The 17,126-nt window shown below is 45.0% G+C and overlaps 1 protein-coding gene across 1 annotated transcript in view; it reads left to right on the top strand.

Annotated features, from left to right (window-relative positions):
• Positions 1-17,126, top strand: part of CNGA2 (cyclic nucleotide gated channel subunit alpha 2) — a 360,336-nt gene that overhangs the window by 316,062 nt on the left and 27,148 nt on the right. The window contains exon 6 of the mRNA XM_078685896.1: positions 8,290-8,396. Coding sequence (XP_078542022.1) covers positions 8,290-8,396 — 107 coding nt within the window. The remainder of the gene's footprint in view (positions 1-8,289; positions 8,397-17,126) is intronic.

Here is a 17,126-nt window from a genome sequence, read left to right as displayed (position 1 = left end):
GCTAGACAACGGGGGGGGCTCACTCACCGTCTCCCCATGCAGAGCCCAAACCGTCTCCAGGCTCCCGGTGGGTTGATCGCCGAGCCCGAGGTGGTGGGGCCGGCCCCCTCTGAGCAGCAGTTGGTGGGCGAGGAACGGCCCACTCTCTCTTCCTAGCTAAGTGTCACTCTGTCTGGGCTTCTCGGACTGCTCGTTGGACCGTGCATAGGTGCATCTCCGGGCTCAGCTCTGCGCGGCTTTTGGCTCCCCATTCTGCCTCGCACCCAGTCTCCTCCGCCGTCAATGGTGTGTCCCTGGAGCTTGGCCAGGTCCGATTCTGGGAGTCTTTTGGGGATTCCCAAGGGGTCCGGCCCCGGTGGCCCTAGTCGGGGTGCCGTGAGGGGAAGGGTCCTTATTTATATAGGCCTCTCTTCCGGTCTCAAGTGTTCACCGATGATCCGGTCACTCCCACTCCCTGCCGCCAAGCTCCCCGACCGCTCCTTACGTCATCTTTCCTGGTGGCAGCGGTTCAGCGGCAGCAGTCGGGGTGCAGTGTTGGATCGGGGGTGGAGCCCCACTCCACTCCGATCCAGTGCCTACGGCCCTCCAGGTTCATGATGGCTGCCATTGTGGGGTAGCAGCCGCGAGGCAGAGGTCCTTTAAATCTTTTGGTGCGACCCCCATGCATTCTCGCCAGCAATCTCTACCTGCGTGCTGGGCATTCGGCAGCGGGTAGGCTCCGTTTCACACCCCTGTTGGGCCCCACCTAACAGGATGATTGCAGATTATGCAGGGTGCCGTGCGGAGCTCTACTCGGGCAAGTCCGCCATCTTGGATGGCTTAGCCACGCCGCAAGGCTTCACCTGATATAGGGCCCAGAGACAGAGGCAGAAGGGATCTAATGTTAGTGGAACAGTGAAACGATTCTGTGTTTAACAGAGAGAAAAGACCATTGCAGTGTGGGAGCTGTGGACTGTATCAGTAATGATTGGCCCTCGGCCATTCTTTTGCCTTCGCCTGAATTTCCAAGATTCCCAGGTCCTTAATATATATATGTGATATCTGAGGTTTGTGGTTTCGATTTACTCTAAGGGAACGTTCACATTGCTTGAGTTTAAAATGGCACCTAAGGCAGAGGGACCCAATACTTTGTTCACTTCACTAGCCACCATCATTCAGCGGGTAGACTTTAAAGTCTTCAGTATACTGTTCATCAGCATGGACTTTAGTTTCTACGTTTTAGGGTAGATTTCCCATCGCAGCTTGCTTGCTCCTTACTGCTGTCACTGTGTGCTGCAAAGAACACTTATGTTGTTTCTGGTTGTCCGGCTCCTCATTTCGCACCGCTGCAATTCAGGGCCATTCCAGAGGGGTATCAACAGCACCCCTATATTATTGGATAGCTGTTCACAGAACGGGGGTGCAGTCCCCCTACACTTGATTTCTCCACCGACGCACAGAAGCGGGATCGGAGGCACTGTGGAGTAAAGGTGCACCAGGTAACCTACTGGCAATACTGACCGAGCTGAGCAGCAACACGTGGATTACTATTACACATCATATGCATAATGCAATAGACAATCTTTGTTGCTTTTGGGGTGTGCTACGAGTGCCTGTTGGTCCCAAATTTATTTAACATTTACATCAGTGTTCTAAATGAGGAACGTGTTAATGCTCAGCTCAACTGACTAGGCTAGGCAAGGCTCGGAAAACACATGGCAGCTGCATTGTATTGTGCTGATGAAATACTCCTTTGAAAACGTGCACCAGGGCTCTGCCCACTGTTCTTGGCACTGTTTGCTTTCTAGAACACGCTATTCATCAATAGTGAAGAAAGGCAGGTGCTGTGTTTTGGGAACGATAATATGAACAAGCATTGGCACAGCCAGTAGGTTTCGTTTAGTGTGCAAGCGCATGCAAACACAGGCATACATGAATGCACACCACTATTTGAGCTATGTCTTCATGTATGCTGTCTCTTTTTGTGCCCCCTATGATTGTCCCACGCGCTTTGAGAATAAAACACAACACTCGTGTAAGAGGTAAACAAAGAGGCCGCTGGCACATGAGCAAGGCAGGTGCCACAAATAGCATGCATGCATTCGTGTATACCTATATTTCTATATATTTGTGGACTAAAGGCAGGCATGTTGCTTTACCAATGCCTTTTATGTTTACTTTTTTAAGGAATGAGCTTTTACTGAAGGGGGACTTGACATTTCAGAAGTAAATGCTTCCCTTGATACGATATGCCTGCACACCTGTGCAGTGGTGTTTGAGGAACTGAACGACAAGTAGGCAGTCATTGTGGCAAACATTTCTGTTCTACTTGGCACTGCAGAAGCCAGGTAGCACTGCAAGCCCGAAGAACTGCTAAAACCGCCTATTTGTGCCTTTCATTTTCAGGAGTTATTGAGATCAATCAGTCATCGATCATTCCCAAAGGTTGATTTTAGGGTAAAACATTAAGGTAAATTAGTGATTGTCCCATTAACAATGAATATAAATCTCAAAGCAGGTAATAGTCTAAAAAAGGAAATACGTCTTTATTTCTATTAAGAGTAAATACTAGGAAGTGTAATTGAGTAGCCCACACACTACCACACTATGGGTAGGGGCCAGTGAGTACTTCGACCCATCTTCTGTGCTGCTGGGGGTGTTACATGTTCAGAGATTTCCCTACTTGCCCTACACAGTAATTCATGGAAACTGCTTCTAACGTGCAGTGTCTGAGAAATAGATCCCTAAAGTAAGTGGTTTTCAGTCCAGTTTTTTGCAGGTATGCACTCAGTTCTTTTGGTTTCACGGTGCCCATAGAATAGACCATTGCAAAAAACACAGTTGATGGACAGAATGTAGAACAATGTCATACATTCACCCCAGTACAAGGATCTGAGCCTAAATCCATCGTTTTTTTGCACTCCACACCACCCTGGGTTAGACACTGGCTATATGCAAATCAGCTCTGACCCTGTGCCTCATGGGAACAGTCCAGTCCGAACTACCAAGCCATGTCTTTCCCAGACCGGAATCAAGCATCCAAGGACCGGTTTCTGGCTATCAGCCTTCATCAGCCTGGATAGCTTGACTCCAGTGGTGTGGAGAGCCTGGGACTCACGTCTGAGCATACCCAGCCCACTCAGGGTGAAAATTGCAAAAAACACAGTTGATGGACAGAATGTAGAACAATGTCAAACATTCACCCCAGTACAAGGATCTGGGCCTAAATCCATCGTTTTTTTGCACTCCACGCCACCCTGGGTTAGACACTGGCTATATGCAAATAAGCTCTGACCCTGTGCCTCATGGGAACAGTCCAGTCCGAACTACCAAGCCATGTCTTTCCCAGACCGGAATCAAGCATCCAAGGACCGGTTTCTGGCTATCAGCCTTCATCAGCCTGGATAGCTTGACTCCAGTGGTGTGGAGAGCCTGGGACTCACGTCTGAGCATACCCAGCCCACTCGGGGTGAAAATTGCAAAAAACACAGTTGATGGACAGAATGTAGAACAATGTCATACATTCACTCCAGTACAAGGATCTGGGCCTAAATCCATCGTTTTTTTGCACTCCACACCACCCTGGGTTAGACACTGGCTATATGCAAATCAGCTCTGACCCTGTGCCTCATGGGAACAGTCCAGTCCGAACTACCAAGCCATGTATTTCCCAGACCGGAATCAAGCATCCAAGGACCGGTTTCTGGCTATCAGCCTTCATCAGCCTGGATAGCTTGACTCCAGTGGTGTGGAGAGCCTGGGACTCACGTCTGAGCATACCCAGCCCACTCGGGGGGAAAATTGCAAAAAACACAGTTGATGGACAGAATGTAGAACAATGTCATACATTCACCCCAGTACAAGGATCTGGGCCTAAATCCATCGTTTTTTTGCACTCCACACCACCCTGGGTTAGACACTGGCTATATGCAAATCAGCTCTGACCCTGTGCCTCATGGGAACAGTCCAGTCCGAACTACCAAGCCATGTCTTTCCCAGACCGGAATCAAGCATCCAAGGACCGGTTTCTGGCTATCAGCCTTCATCAGCCTGGATAGCTTGACTCCAGTGGTGTGGAGAGCCTGGGACTCTCGTCTGAGCATACCCAGCCCACGTGGGGTGAAAATTGCAAAAAACACAGTAGATGGACAGAATGTAGAACAATGTCCATCAACTGTGTTTTTTGCAATTTCTACCCCGAGTGGGCTGGGTATGCTCAGACATGAGTCCCAGGCTCTCCACACCACTGGAGTCAAGCTATCCAGGCTGAATGAAGGCTGATAGCCAGAAACCGGTCCTTGGATGCTTGATTCCGGTCTGGGAAAGACATGGCTTGGTAGTTCGGACTGGACTGTTCCCATGAGGCACAGGGTCAGAGCTGATTTGCATATAGCCAGTGTCTAACCCAGGGTGGTGTGGAGTGCAAAAAAAGATGGATTTAGGCCCAGATCCCTGTACTGGGGTGAATGTATGACATTGTTCTACATTCTGTCCATCAACTGTGTTTTTTGCAATTTTTACCCCGAGTGGGCTGGGTATGCTCAGACGTGAGTCCCATGCTCTTCACACCACTGGAGTCAAGCTATCCAGGCTGAATGAAGGCTGATAGCCAGAAACCGGTCCTTGGATGCTTGATCCCGGTCTGGGAAAGACATGGCTTGGTAGTTCGGACTGGACTGTTCCCATGAGGCACAGGGTCAGAGCTGATTTGCATATAGCCAGTGTCTAACCCAGGGTGGTGTGGAGTGCAAAAAAACGATGGATTCAGGCCCAGATCCCTGTACTGGGGTGAATGTATGACATTGTTCTACATTCTGTCCATCAACTGTGTTTTTTGCAATTTTTACCCCGAGTGGGCTGGGTATGCTCAGACGTGAGTCCCAGGCTCTCCACACCACTGGAGTCAAGCTATCCAGGCTGAATGAAGGCTGATAGCCAGAAACCGGTCCTTGGATGCTTGATTCCGGTCTGGGAAAGACATGGCTTGGTAGTTCGGACTGGACTGTTCCCATGAGGCACAGGGTCAGAGCTGATTTGCATATAGCCAGTGTCTAACCCAGGGTGGTGTGGAGTGCAAAAAAACGATGGATTTAGGCCCAGATCCCTGTACTGGGGTGAATGTATGACACTGTTCTACATTCTGTCCATCAACTGTGTTTTTTGCAATTTTTACCCCGAGTGGGCTGGGTATGCTCAGACGTGAGTCCCAGGCTCTCCACACCACTGGAGTCAAGCTATCCAGGCTGAATCAAGGCTGATAGCCAGAAACCGGTCCTTAGATGCTTGATTCCGGTCTGGGAAAGACATGGCTTGGTAGTTCGGACTGGACTGTTCCCATGAGGCACAGGGTCAGAGCTGATTTGCATATAGCCAGTGTCTAACCCAGGGTGGTGTGGAGTGCAAAAAAACGATGGATTTAGGCCCAGATCCCTGTACTGGGGTGAATGTATGACATTGTTCTACATTCTGTCCATCAACTGTGTTTTTTGCAATTTTTACCCCGAGTGGGCTGGGTATGCTCAGACGTGAGTCCCAGGCTCTCCATACCACTGGAGTCAAGCTATCCAGGCTGAATCAAGGCTGATAGCCAGAAACCGGTCCTTGGATTCTTGATTCCGGTCTGGGAAAGACATGGCTTGGTAGTTCGGACTGGACTGTTCCCATGAGGCACAGGGTCAGAGATGATTTGCATATAGCCAGTGTCTAACCCAGGGTGGTGTGGAGTGCAAAAAAACGATGGATTTAGGCCCAGATCCCTGTACTGGGGTGAATGTATGACATTGTTCTACATTCTGTCCATCAACTGTGTTTTTTGCATAGAATAGACCGTGCATTCTGGAACCCACCTGTATAAATATGCGTGCTTGGATCTGTGTGTCTTTTTCATTCCACAGGCAGCTGATCTGTTGTTGCAACTTTAAGTGCTTGTCTTGATGATATTAGTCATTTATTCTCAGGCTGTGGGGATGCTCAGGTGCTGGTGTAGAGGCTCACAGGCATGTCACAATCTGAGGGGGGGTCACAGTATACACAAGTCAATAGAGACATAGAGGCAGTCATGGTCTGCAGGAGGGCTTGCTGCCTGTGTGCTTACTCTGGGTGTGGCAGCTGCTTCTGGGCCGCCCTAGTCAGAAGAGGAGCTCAGGACAAGCTGTGCTCAGTTACAAGGCTGCATTAAGACAGAATCACTACACTTTATCTCAATCCTATCACTTCTGATAATGCACCAGCAAGGCTTTTCCTCAGTCTTGGAGAATATCCTTACTTCTTCTGGGGAGGCAGCCAAAATTTCCTACCTTTGATCCATCCTTTACCTGTACTGATGAGCAGAACTTTTCCAGTCAAAAGATGAGCTCTGAATTGGCGGAAAGGGCCACTTTACATTTTTAAACAATGACATTTGCCCTTAAGAGAACTGATCATTCAGATTTAAAGTGGTCCCCAGACACATGACAGAAACCAATCATTACACAAACTGCATCTTCCTGTAGTTGTTATACAGTTTTAAAGCTACCAACTATGCACTGTGACCACCTTCCTTAGACTAACATGCATCCAATAATATGTCCACTTGGGGTGGAGTTTAGAGAGAGGTGACCTCTAGAAGGTCATGGGACCGTTCTGGGATCTCGATTCTAGAGCTCCTCAGGGCTCCTGACAGGGGTATCCCACAATGACGATTCCCTTGACTGCATTCTTTTGCTTAAGTATTACAGAATTTCATCTCTCAGATTATAGGCTGACAGCAGAAATAATGAATATAAATATTCCTTTTTTTTTTTTACAAAGTTTTATGTAGCGCAAACTTGACCCGAAGGTTACAGAGCGCTTTACAAAAGCACCAGTAGCATTACATGAGGACACATTGATTTTTGTTAAGCACGGGAAGATTAAGTGATTTGCCCAGAATTACAGGCTGTTCAACGTAATTGCCGAGACTCGAACTCGGTTCACCAGATTCGTGGTCGACTGCCCTAGCCGTTAGGCCAACTCCTCTTCCTCCCTGAAACACTCACAACTATCTGAATCCAGACCATGCATATACAATTGGCTTTACAGTATCTTCAGTAGGGACGCTGTGGGAAAAAAAAGACCAGCACATCGGATTGAGTTGGAAATTGGAGACAACAGGTATGATCACTAAACCTTATAAAGCACCCTACGAACTTACAGGCTACATACGAGGAGGAGAGTACTAGCTGTGGGTGCCACATTCCTCATATGTCCAAGCACCACTCAGCGAGAAATGGTAGGCCCTGTGAATACAGACAACAAGGATTTACACAGAGAAACAGCAGGCAGCCTCTGCAGGTAACGAGTCCAGTACTTCATGACCAACCACAGAGCAACAGCCACAAACCGTACCATGGTCTGGCGTCGGGAATGGTAGTCACCCATGATTAAAATACTATTTTTAGAGTTCACCATTTTCTATTAAAGTCGGACACTGTTGGTGAGCAGCGATCAAAACATTTAGCACAACTGTCATTTCATTTGTAAGAAGAGTTTCCTGCACATCAATGCATGCGGAGTTGACCGGAATGAAAACAAATGAGTAAGAAGAAGGTACACACCTAGTGCACACCTGACATTTGAGCTTCCATGCAATTACCTCATCATACCTACCTATAAATGAAAAAAGTGTGTTCACATGGCTGGGCGTGGAAAGTATGTATGTGTGTTTTTTATTAAAGGCCACGTTTTCTCTCATGTAGGACTGAAAACGCCTGAAAAACTGCAATTGCTTTTCACACTCTGTGTTGTTGTATTTCATCCTTACTGAGCACCACTGGCATCAGTGGGCTTTCAGAGTGAGTCCCTGCCTGTCCCTTTGTGAGTGTGCATTTTTGTGTTTTAAGCCCAAATGCAGTGTTTCCCATTAAACAAAACCGCCTGCTCAGGAGAGTTGGCTGCTTTTATATTATTGTGTGTAAACAAAGCTACTTTCTTAAGATAAATGACAGAAGAAGCCTACAGTCATACGTAGATCCATGGAAGCAGGATGGTGTAAGGTAGGCCAAGTAAGAGGAACTTATTGGGAACCACGGGTGCGTCCACTTCACGCACTTATGGAGGGTTTGAAGGCCAAGGCTGCCAATAATAATGTACTTCCTCCATTCCAGTGGGATGTGTACAGCCTGCCTTGCCACCAATCTGAAAGTGTTCAATTAAGAGAACAGGCTCTTCACTTCCGTTCTCCGGTATGGAGGGCAGAGCATCCGGAAAGCGCGCGCTCCATGTCAGAAGATCAATCTAGACTGAATGCTCCTGTTAAGTGGGGTTAATTACCTTCCTGGATCTTTTCCACAGAGCCTGCTTCACCGACCTGCAGACGGGCTTCCCAATCCTCTGGCTGGTGCTGGACTACGTCTGTGATTGCATCTACATCATGGACATTATCATCCGGCTGCGCACAGGTGAGTGCGCCAGACTGTCTCTCCTTTATGAGGTTGCGTTGAGAGTTGTGAGAGGCGATGAATTTTGTCATCTTCTTACATCAAGCACCCAGTGTTGTTGGCCTTTCATTACATGACCTGCAGTTTCAGAAACATAATGCGGCACTTCCCTCCCTCGCTGCACACTTCTCAAATATCACTTGAATTTAGATGACACTACAGGACTTACTTGAATGAGGCATTTATAACTAAAGAAATAACATTGGGGCCGATTCACAGAAGTAATCTGAGACAAAATCCTAAATGTACTACTTTTGGTATTCTCAGAAGGCTTTTAGTAGTAGTAAAGTTAGGATTGTGTCTTAAATTACGATTTTTTCTTAAATTAGGATTTTGTCTTAAGACCAAAACGTAAGACAAACTGAAGTTTAACCTACATTTAACTTAAGACAAAATCCGAACTTTACTACTACTAAATGTCTTCTGTCAATACCAAAGTAGTAAATTTAGGATTTTGTCTCAGATTAGTTCTGTGAATCGTCCCCATTGTGATTTTGGATAGGTGCTGCCGCTCTGAACGTACACAAATCTAGGGATAGTTTGGGAAAAGAGGCTTCCTGTTTCTTTGTATTCAATGCCACGTGACCTTTCTCCCTGTGCAATTTTAGACCGGTGGGATCTTAGAAATTTAGAAGGAAAATAAGTATGACCACCACTATTCTGACAGATTAGAGCAGTTAGATTCATTTCGACAAAATTCTGACTTAACTTGGAATTGTCAAGATTTATGACTACAACCTGCCAACAACACAACATATTTTATTATGTATATAGAAGCATGTGTTTCAGTACTGTGCCCACATACAGCTAGATTCATGAAAGACCCGTTTTGCGAGTCTATAATAGCGATTCATAAGGAATCGCTATTACAGACTCGCAAAACGGAATTCATGTAGGAATCACAATATTTATTGTGATTCCCACTGATTCCTTATTTGCGATTAGCTAATTGCTAATCGCAAATAAGGAATAATTCCCCATTCATTCCTATGGGCCTAAGGCCCATAGGAATGAATGGGGAGTTATTCCTTATTTGCGATTAGCAATTAGCTAATCGCAAATAAGATTGCGATTTCAAGGGTGCCAGGGTGTCCAAAGGACACCCTGTAGCACCCCTGAAATGTAAATTTACACAGGTGCTGCGCACACACATGTCCAAAGGACATGTGTGTGTGTAACATGCAATTGAGAAAAATGCACTAAAGTGCTTTTTTCTATATTTGCACTATTTACCAGGAAGTCAGACTTCGTGGTAAATAGCGACCAAAAATTGCGAATTTGCAATGAAGAAATGGTTAATGAATTGCATTTAAGGAATCTCAAATAGAGATTCCTTAAATGCATTTCCTCGCAAATGTGCGAATTCTTTAATAGCGAATTTTGCATTTGGGATGATGAATCCCAAATGCAAAAATTGCACTCGCAAAGGGCCAAATTCTGAGAATCTGGCCCTTTGCGAGCGCAATTTCCTTTCATGAATCTAGCTGTAAGTGTCAGCAAAATCGAGAGTGCTGGTCAAAGTCGATTTTAGTCCAGGAGGTCCCAAATAAAAAAGTTCAGGGACAGAGAAGTTCTAAATGGTTGAGTGTAGGGAGTTTGTAGGATCTGTGGGGAGTCTGTTCAGGAAATAGATGGATGGTTTTCGGGTTCAAGTAATCCTAGTGTCTTTGTGAGGCCCCTGAGGGGGACATGTCTTTGCCCATGTGTTGGCCAGATTAAGAGTGAGGCATCAGTGGCGCTCCTCTCAGGCAAGTGGGATGTAGAATGGGACTGGAAATCTGCCCACAACCATCCAGTTGTTGTGTAACGTTTAATATATGGGTGGTGCACTACTTCTTAGTGTAGATTTATCACGAGGATAGGTTAATTGGATAGGGTAAATGGGCTGAAGAGGAATTGTTAGAAGAGTAGAGTTTTCATCTCCGATTTGAAGATTTGCAAAGAGGGATTGGCTCTGAATGAAGGGGAAATGTTGCTCCACAGCTGGTGGCACTTCCCAGGAAGACTTGTTTGAGACTTTCTTTTCTTTGGCAATGGGGTATTTGAAGTAGAAGGTTGTTGGAGCTCCGAAGGAGGCGTTGGCCTCCTGAGATCATTAGCCTTTCAGCCAGATAGATTATGCTGTTTTGCTGAAGGGCTTTGTGAATAATGTAGGTCAGTTACAGGGTACTCCTAACTTCAGTTCGTAACCAGCCTAGTGCAATCAGGATGGGTGTGATGTAGTCATATTTTCTTCAGTCTGATGCAGTTCTGGCAGTGGAGGGGAGGGCTGATTTTAGGAGCACAAGATGGATTTTAGGAATTCCAGTTAGAAGTGTATTTCTATAATCCAGTCTTCAAAAGACAAGAGAACAAGAGATTGAATCATGTGTTTGAAGTTTTCAGGTGGAAGGACATGTTTCACTCCTCGTAGTAATTTGAGTTGAAGCTGTGCTCCACTGACTATGTTGTTTAAGCGTACTTGGAGTTTAAGTTTTTTCTCCAGGTACAAACCAAGTGATTTTGTGCAGTCTACAATAGAGGGTCGGCAATTGAGGATAATGCTGTTTTTTTAGCTATGTGTGAACTGGTGTAGAGCTGTTTGGTGGGGGGCGGGGGATTAGCAGGAAATCTGTCATTTGTGGATTTAGTTTCAAGTGGTATAGGGATATCCATGATTCTATTTTCGGCACTGTTCGAGTAAGGAACTCTGAGTGAGGGCGAGGAGACCTTTAGCTATAGTTGACAATTCTCTGCATAGAAATGGTATGTGATGTTGGAGTTGTTAAGGAGGGCTCCCAGAGTTTCTAGGCAGAGACTGAAAAGAGTGAGAGAGAAAATAGAGCTTTGGGGGACACCTTGTGGGAGAGGCCTGTTGTAGAGGCGGAATTATGAACTTTTATGCATTGAAAGTGATTGTCTAGGTAAGATATAAAACAGAAGAACACAGTGGTATTCTGGTTGCTAATATTTTCAGAAGCTTGAGGTGGTTGACCATGTCAAATGCTTAAGAGAGGTCAAGGAGAGTTTCTCTAACATGAAGAAGGCGTTGTTGATAATGTGTAAAATAGCTGCTTCTGGACTGCAATCTGTTCTGATTGGGCATTGTTGAGTAAGGTGCTGTAATAGATGTATTGCTTTCGTTGGAATTCTTCTCAGATTTCAAGAACTTTTGAGAATGGGCAGCAACTGTTTAGGTTTCTGGGTCAGATTCTTGTTGTTCAAAATAGGGGTAACTTGACCTATTGTTAGATCGTTTGGTACACTGCCTTACAGTAGTGATTGTCCAGAATGTTTCCAAAGTTGGGCTCAATTCTTTTATGATGGAGCTGGGGATGAGATCAAGAGAAGGATGAGGAGTTTTTCAATTTGGACATGGTTTTCTGCAGATCAGTTTGTGAGATTTCTTTGAATTTGGACCAGATGGAAGAAGATTTCAACATGAGTTCAAAAGTGGGGAATATCTTTAGCTTTTTTTTATGATGCACAGTTATCACTGATTACATCAAGGTAAAATTTTGGTAGCATGATTGGTGACGGCTTTGGAGATTGTCTAACTATTTCAAATAGTTTTTTGGTCAATTTTTTGCAAAGTCGATTTCTTGTCATATGTACAGAACTTTAGCTTCACTTCTGGTTTTCATGTATTTTTCCTTTCCATTCAGAGGTTCTCTAGGTTGGCCATAGTAGGATATTGTCTCTATCTTCTTTCCGCTAGTGCTTCCACCCATTAAAACATACAGCATGGAGAAAAGGGTCAGTCCACTGTGTTAATCCCCTGTGTTTTTAGGCTTAACCTGTGAGGCTGCTTTAGAAGAGTCACACAAAGTAGTCCTTCTGCAGCAGCCATAGAGCCAATACACATGTAGTGCAGGAAACAGCAGCCTAGAACATACAAGTAGTGAGGAATTTAAAATATGGGTTTACATTTTGTTCTGTGCATGGAAAACTCCTATTATCAATGTATAAAAAAGGCACCATAAATCCCACTGCCGTACATAATGTAGTCCTGTTAGACCTGGCATCATTGGTGTGGTATTTTTGCCTTTGCCTCCTGTTATTTTGCTGTGTTTTGGTATTCGTTTTGCTGGTTTAGAAGCTTTGGCACTTTGCCACTGCTGTTCAGTTCCAAAGTGCAAGTGCTCCGTTTGTAAATTGTTGTTTTTTATTGGTGTTTCCATGATTGGTTTATTTGGTTTACTCTTAAGTCCCTAGTACAGTGCACTACGTGTGCCCAGGACCTGTAAAGCAAATGCTGCTAGTGGGCCTGCAGCGCTGATTGTGCCACCCACATAAGCGGCCTGTAAATGTAACTCAGGCCTGCCATTGCAGAGCCTGTGTGCAGACTGGTACTCCCATGTCAACCTGGCAAGTGCACCCACTTGCCAGGCCCTAAACGTCCCTTTTCTTACATGTTAGTCAGCCGTAAGGTAGGCCCAAGGTACCCCTGTGGGCAGGGTGCAGTGTATGTGAAAGGTAGGACATGCTCTGATGTATGTGGCATGTCCTGATAGTGAAGTACTGCCAATTTTGATGTTCACTATTGTAAGGCTATGTGCCAGGAAGCTGCCCCAGAGAGGACAGAACTGGTTTTGCTGGGCAAAGAGCTTCTCAGCCAGAGAGAATAAAGGATTTTGTATTATAAAAAGAGGGGCCCAGACCCCAGACTTTTAGATCACTGCTGGGAATCAAGAGGAACCTTTGCCAAGGAGAAGAGCTGGAGAAACTGAGGAGGAATACTGCCCCTGTGCTGTTTGTTGTTTGGGGTTGGTCAGCAGTGGCTACTTTCTGCCAAGGAAAGGGAAAAGGACTCTGCTGTTTGCTGTGTCCCGTGCTTGAGAAAGATCTCCAAGGGCTTGAAACTGAGCTTGCCTCCTGTTCTGAAGTCTCAGGACACGCAGACTTCACCACCAGCTCCCCTGACTTTCCTTGCTGGGAAATCTGACCTGCTAAGAGGTGCCTGCTGTTGTTTTGGACCTCTGGAGGCTGTTTGCTGCTGGGAGCTGGAAAAGTAACACAACTTCGAGAAGTGTGGCCCATCCGCACCTGTTTCCGATGCAGCGCTGAAGAAATGTCCACAGCGCCTGCTCGCGGCTCGAGAAATTGGTGCACGCCGCATCGAGTGCACCGTTCTCCGAAGTCCAACATCACAGCACTGATTCCCGATGCAAGCCCTGCTGTGTGGCTGCAAGAACCCACACACTGTTCCGGATTGTTGCAATGCATCGAGGCGCAGGTCTGACGGATCATTGGGGGACGCAGTAAGAAACCAACGCACCACCTCTCCATGCAGTAAGAAACCGATGCATCACCTCCTCTCCAGTAAGGAACCCATGCATCACCTCCCCGGAGCAAGGAACCGACGCATCACCTTTCCTGGGACCCCTTTTTGTTTGTGTGCACTACGCATCCAACGTATTTTGGGTGAAAACTGTTGCATCTACAATTTACTTTGAACTAAACTATTTCTACCATTTGAAAGTCATATTGTTTTACTGTATGGTGGATTTTTGTAGTTTTGGTCTTGTTTTGTTTAGATACAGATTACTTATTTTTCTAAACTGGTGTGGTGTTCATTTGTAGTGTTTTTACTGTATTACTGTATGTGTTCACAAATGCTTTACACACTGCCTCTGATATAAAACCTGTCTGCTTGTGCCAAGCTACCAAAGGGGTGAGCAGGGGTTATTTTAGAAGTGTATCCCCCTTCACCTAGTTAGAAGCAAGGGTCCCCATTTGGACAAGGGTACCTACCTCTGCCAACTAGAGACCCCCATTTCTAACAAGTCCCCAATACAACATGGCCACCATAGTCTCCTCTTTACATTCATAAGACTGTAGGATCATTGTAAGGTTTGACCACAAGCTTCTAACAGGCAAAACGTCAGGTAGATTTGAGATTGTTAATGTTTCACCAATGTTGAGTTTTGTCAGTGCATGTTTTCCGACCGCATTGCCATAATTCCATTCGAGTGAGGGTTGAATGGGCAATGCGGTTAGGGAGTGATGGTGTTAAAAAATTAAACAGGTTAAAGGGGATGCAGCATGGAATGAATGAAAGCTTGAAACAAGTCAACCATAAACATTTTTAAAAGCTTGTTGCATTTTGGCAGGCAAGCTGAAGAAGAAAGCCTTGCACAAATTATCTTGGGATCTGGTGAAGGAAACCAAGTTGATTTGTTTATTGGTTCTGAGGAAGAAATCCCTGAAGTTTATATAACTAAAATAAAATACACAGATGATGGGTCACACTATTGTTAAGTGATACATCCAGGAACAAATTGATATTTTTTACTGAGTAGGCTTTCTAATAGAAAATCTGTACATGTCTTGATACTCCAAATGGCAACATTGGGGTCTGGCTGGAAATTTAGAGGCATGCAATGGCATTAAATAGTAGGTTAGTGGTATATTAGCAATGGCATACCATGCACAAAATAGATGGATACATTCAGTCATCAGTATGCAGACATTCAATGCTTTCCTAGGATTAAACTTTGAGGAAGACTTTTAAATTGAAAGGGTTTCAAAAATCCAGAGCATAAACCCAACTACTTCAAAAGATCCAGGACCAATGATTTTTAGACCACCACACTACCAGCATTTGGAAAAGAGCCTAGATTGCATGAGGAAGATAAAGACTATAGTCTGGAAAGGTTATAAATTATGCATCTCTCAAGACTACAGAAAACCCACTCTATCTTGCAGAATAAGCTCCCCAGCTGTACGAAATTAAATGAGATCCATGAATGCTTCCTTCTCTTTTGTTTTGTTGACCCTGAGAAAATGAAGCTCTTACACGAGGGTCAAGCATTCTTGAAACCAAAGAACTGGACTCAATCCTTAGATTTAGCTGATGACAAAATGGCTCACTGATCAAGCTAAGTCCTTGACTTCTCTATTGCCCTGGTTCTCAGTTTAACAGCAAACTTATATCTCAGTTTACGCTATCTATCAATATCAGCAGCAACTAATACTAACCTACTACCATAAACAAATGCCTTTACAGGATTACCTATGCAAATTCTTATAAATTGCAAATTCTACAGTATACTTACTTGCAATGTATCCAAACTGCATGTCAATCACTGATATAAAAGGAAGCAGAACTTAAACTCCCTTTCCATCACTGCTATAATGGATACACCCTTGTGGGCATGCTTTCTTTGTTGTATATTCTGCACCTTCAATAACTGTTAATCCATAACAATCTTAGGACCTGATTCTAATGTCGGACGGACCGGAGTCCGTCCTACATCAGTTTAGAACTGGAACCGAATGACCTCCTGTCGTCGGTTCCAGTCCAGGAAGTAGGATGTGATCAAACCATGTTCAGCTACATGCCTATTCTTTACAAAGGGAGCATGCGTTCCGAACTGAATGCATGCTCTCATTGCAAAGAGCAGAGGTGCAGTTCATCCCTGCACCCCGTAACAGGCACCTCAAGGTGCCTGCCACTGGATACAGGATTCAACAGGGGGGCATGACCGCCATTAGTTGCCCTGCATCCACGGGGGCCCTGCTGGGGGCCCCAAAAGACAGATTCCAATGCCTTTCTGTGTCAGAAAGGCCGGTACAAAAAGGCAGTGAGAAGCTGCCATCACAATCCCTCGGCCAGAAAGAGCCGGCTGAGGGATTACTGCAGGCTTTCCAAATGGCAGACAGGCTCGAAGAGCCCGTAGGAGGCCATGTGGAAAACCGATTCGGATTTCCTTTCGAACTAGCACATCAAAATGGGTCGGTCGGAAACTAATCCGAACTGGCAATTCCGATGTGGTCAGAATGGCTCCGGCCAATGGTCAGAGCCGTTCCCAACCGCATCGGAATCGGGCCCTTAATATCACTATAAGTATCCCCTAAGCTGATTACAATTCCCAATTATACTGCAGGTCAATGCCTCACCCATTTATACAATGTTGTCGCTCCACTGTGTAACCACTGATCATCTTTTGGTATAGATGTATTGCCTAGATTTGTGACATCTATTAAATTATGTTTACTAGGTTGTTTGTTTAGTTTTACTCTTTATATTTGCTCTCAGATCTGTTGAGCCTTGGCTATTGTTTTTGCACTCAATGGCCTCCCTGTCTTTCTTGAATACTTCAGGTATGGGGGTGGGTTTAGGAAAGAGTTCAGGGTTATTGTTTCATTTTTGTTGTTTCTCAGTACACACATGATCTTTGCCTCACTACTCTCAACAATAGGGTTGCCTATCATTCCACATTTTTCTTCCCACCTTTTTGTTTTCCTCTCTGCTTCCCTTACAACCCTTTATTCTTAGATTTCTGGTTGTATGTGCAGTAGCCTGCACACACACACACACACACACACACAAACACACTTGGCATTCAAACTAGTATCATACAGTTTTACATGGCCCCAGTAAATGCCTACCACAGCCAGCCCAACATACAAATTTCCGCCTCTCATAATGACGCCTAACTCTCTTAAAATTAATTCACTCAACAGTAAAGGGCTGTACTACCCAGTAAAATATAAGAAAATTCTAGACTAATGTCATAAACCTATGGGTGATATCATATTGTTACAAGAAACCAAAATTGGTCCTAGCGAGACCAATAGTATGCAATTCTCATGAATCCAAGATAGCACTTGCTCTCCTGACACAAAAAATTAGATATCACACTAATCTAAAAAAAAAATGCAAGAATAATTTTCAACAAATCATACCACAGCGAGAAGGGCAGATGG

This window comes from Lissotriton helveticus, chromosome 4_1 (genome assembly GCF_964261635.1).
Source record: "Lissotriton helveticus chromosome 4_1, aLisHel1.1, whole genome shotgun sequence".
In the NCBI taxonomy this organism is placed as follows: domain Eukaryota; kingdom Metazoa; phylum Chordata; class Amphibia; order Caudata; family Salamandridae; genus Lissotriton; species Lissotriton helveticus.
This window is presented reverse-complemented; position numbering and strand designations above follow the sequence as displayed.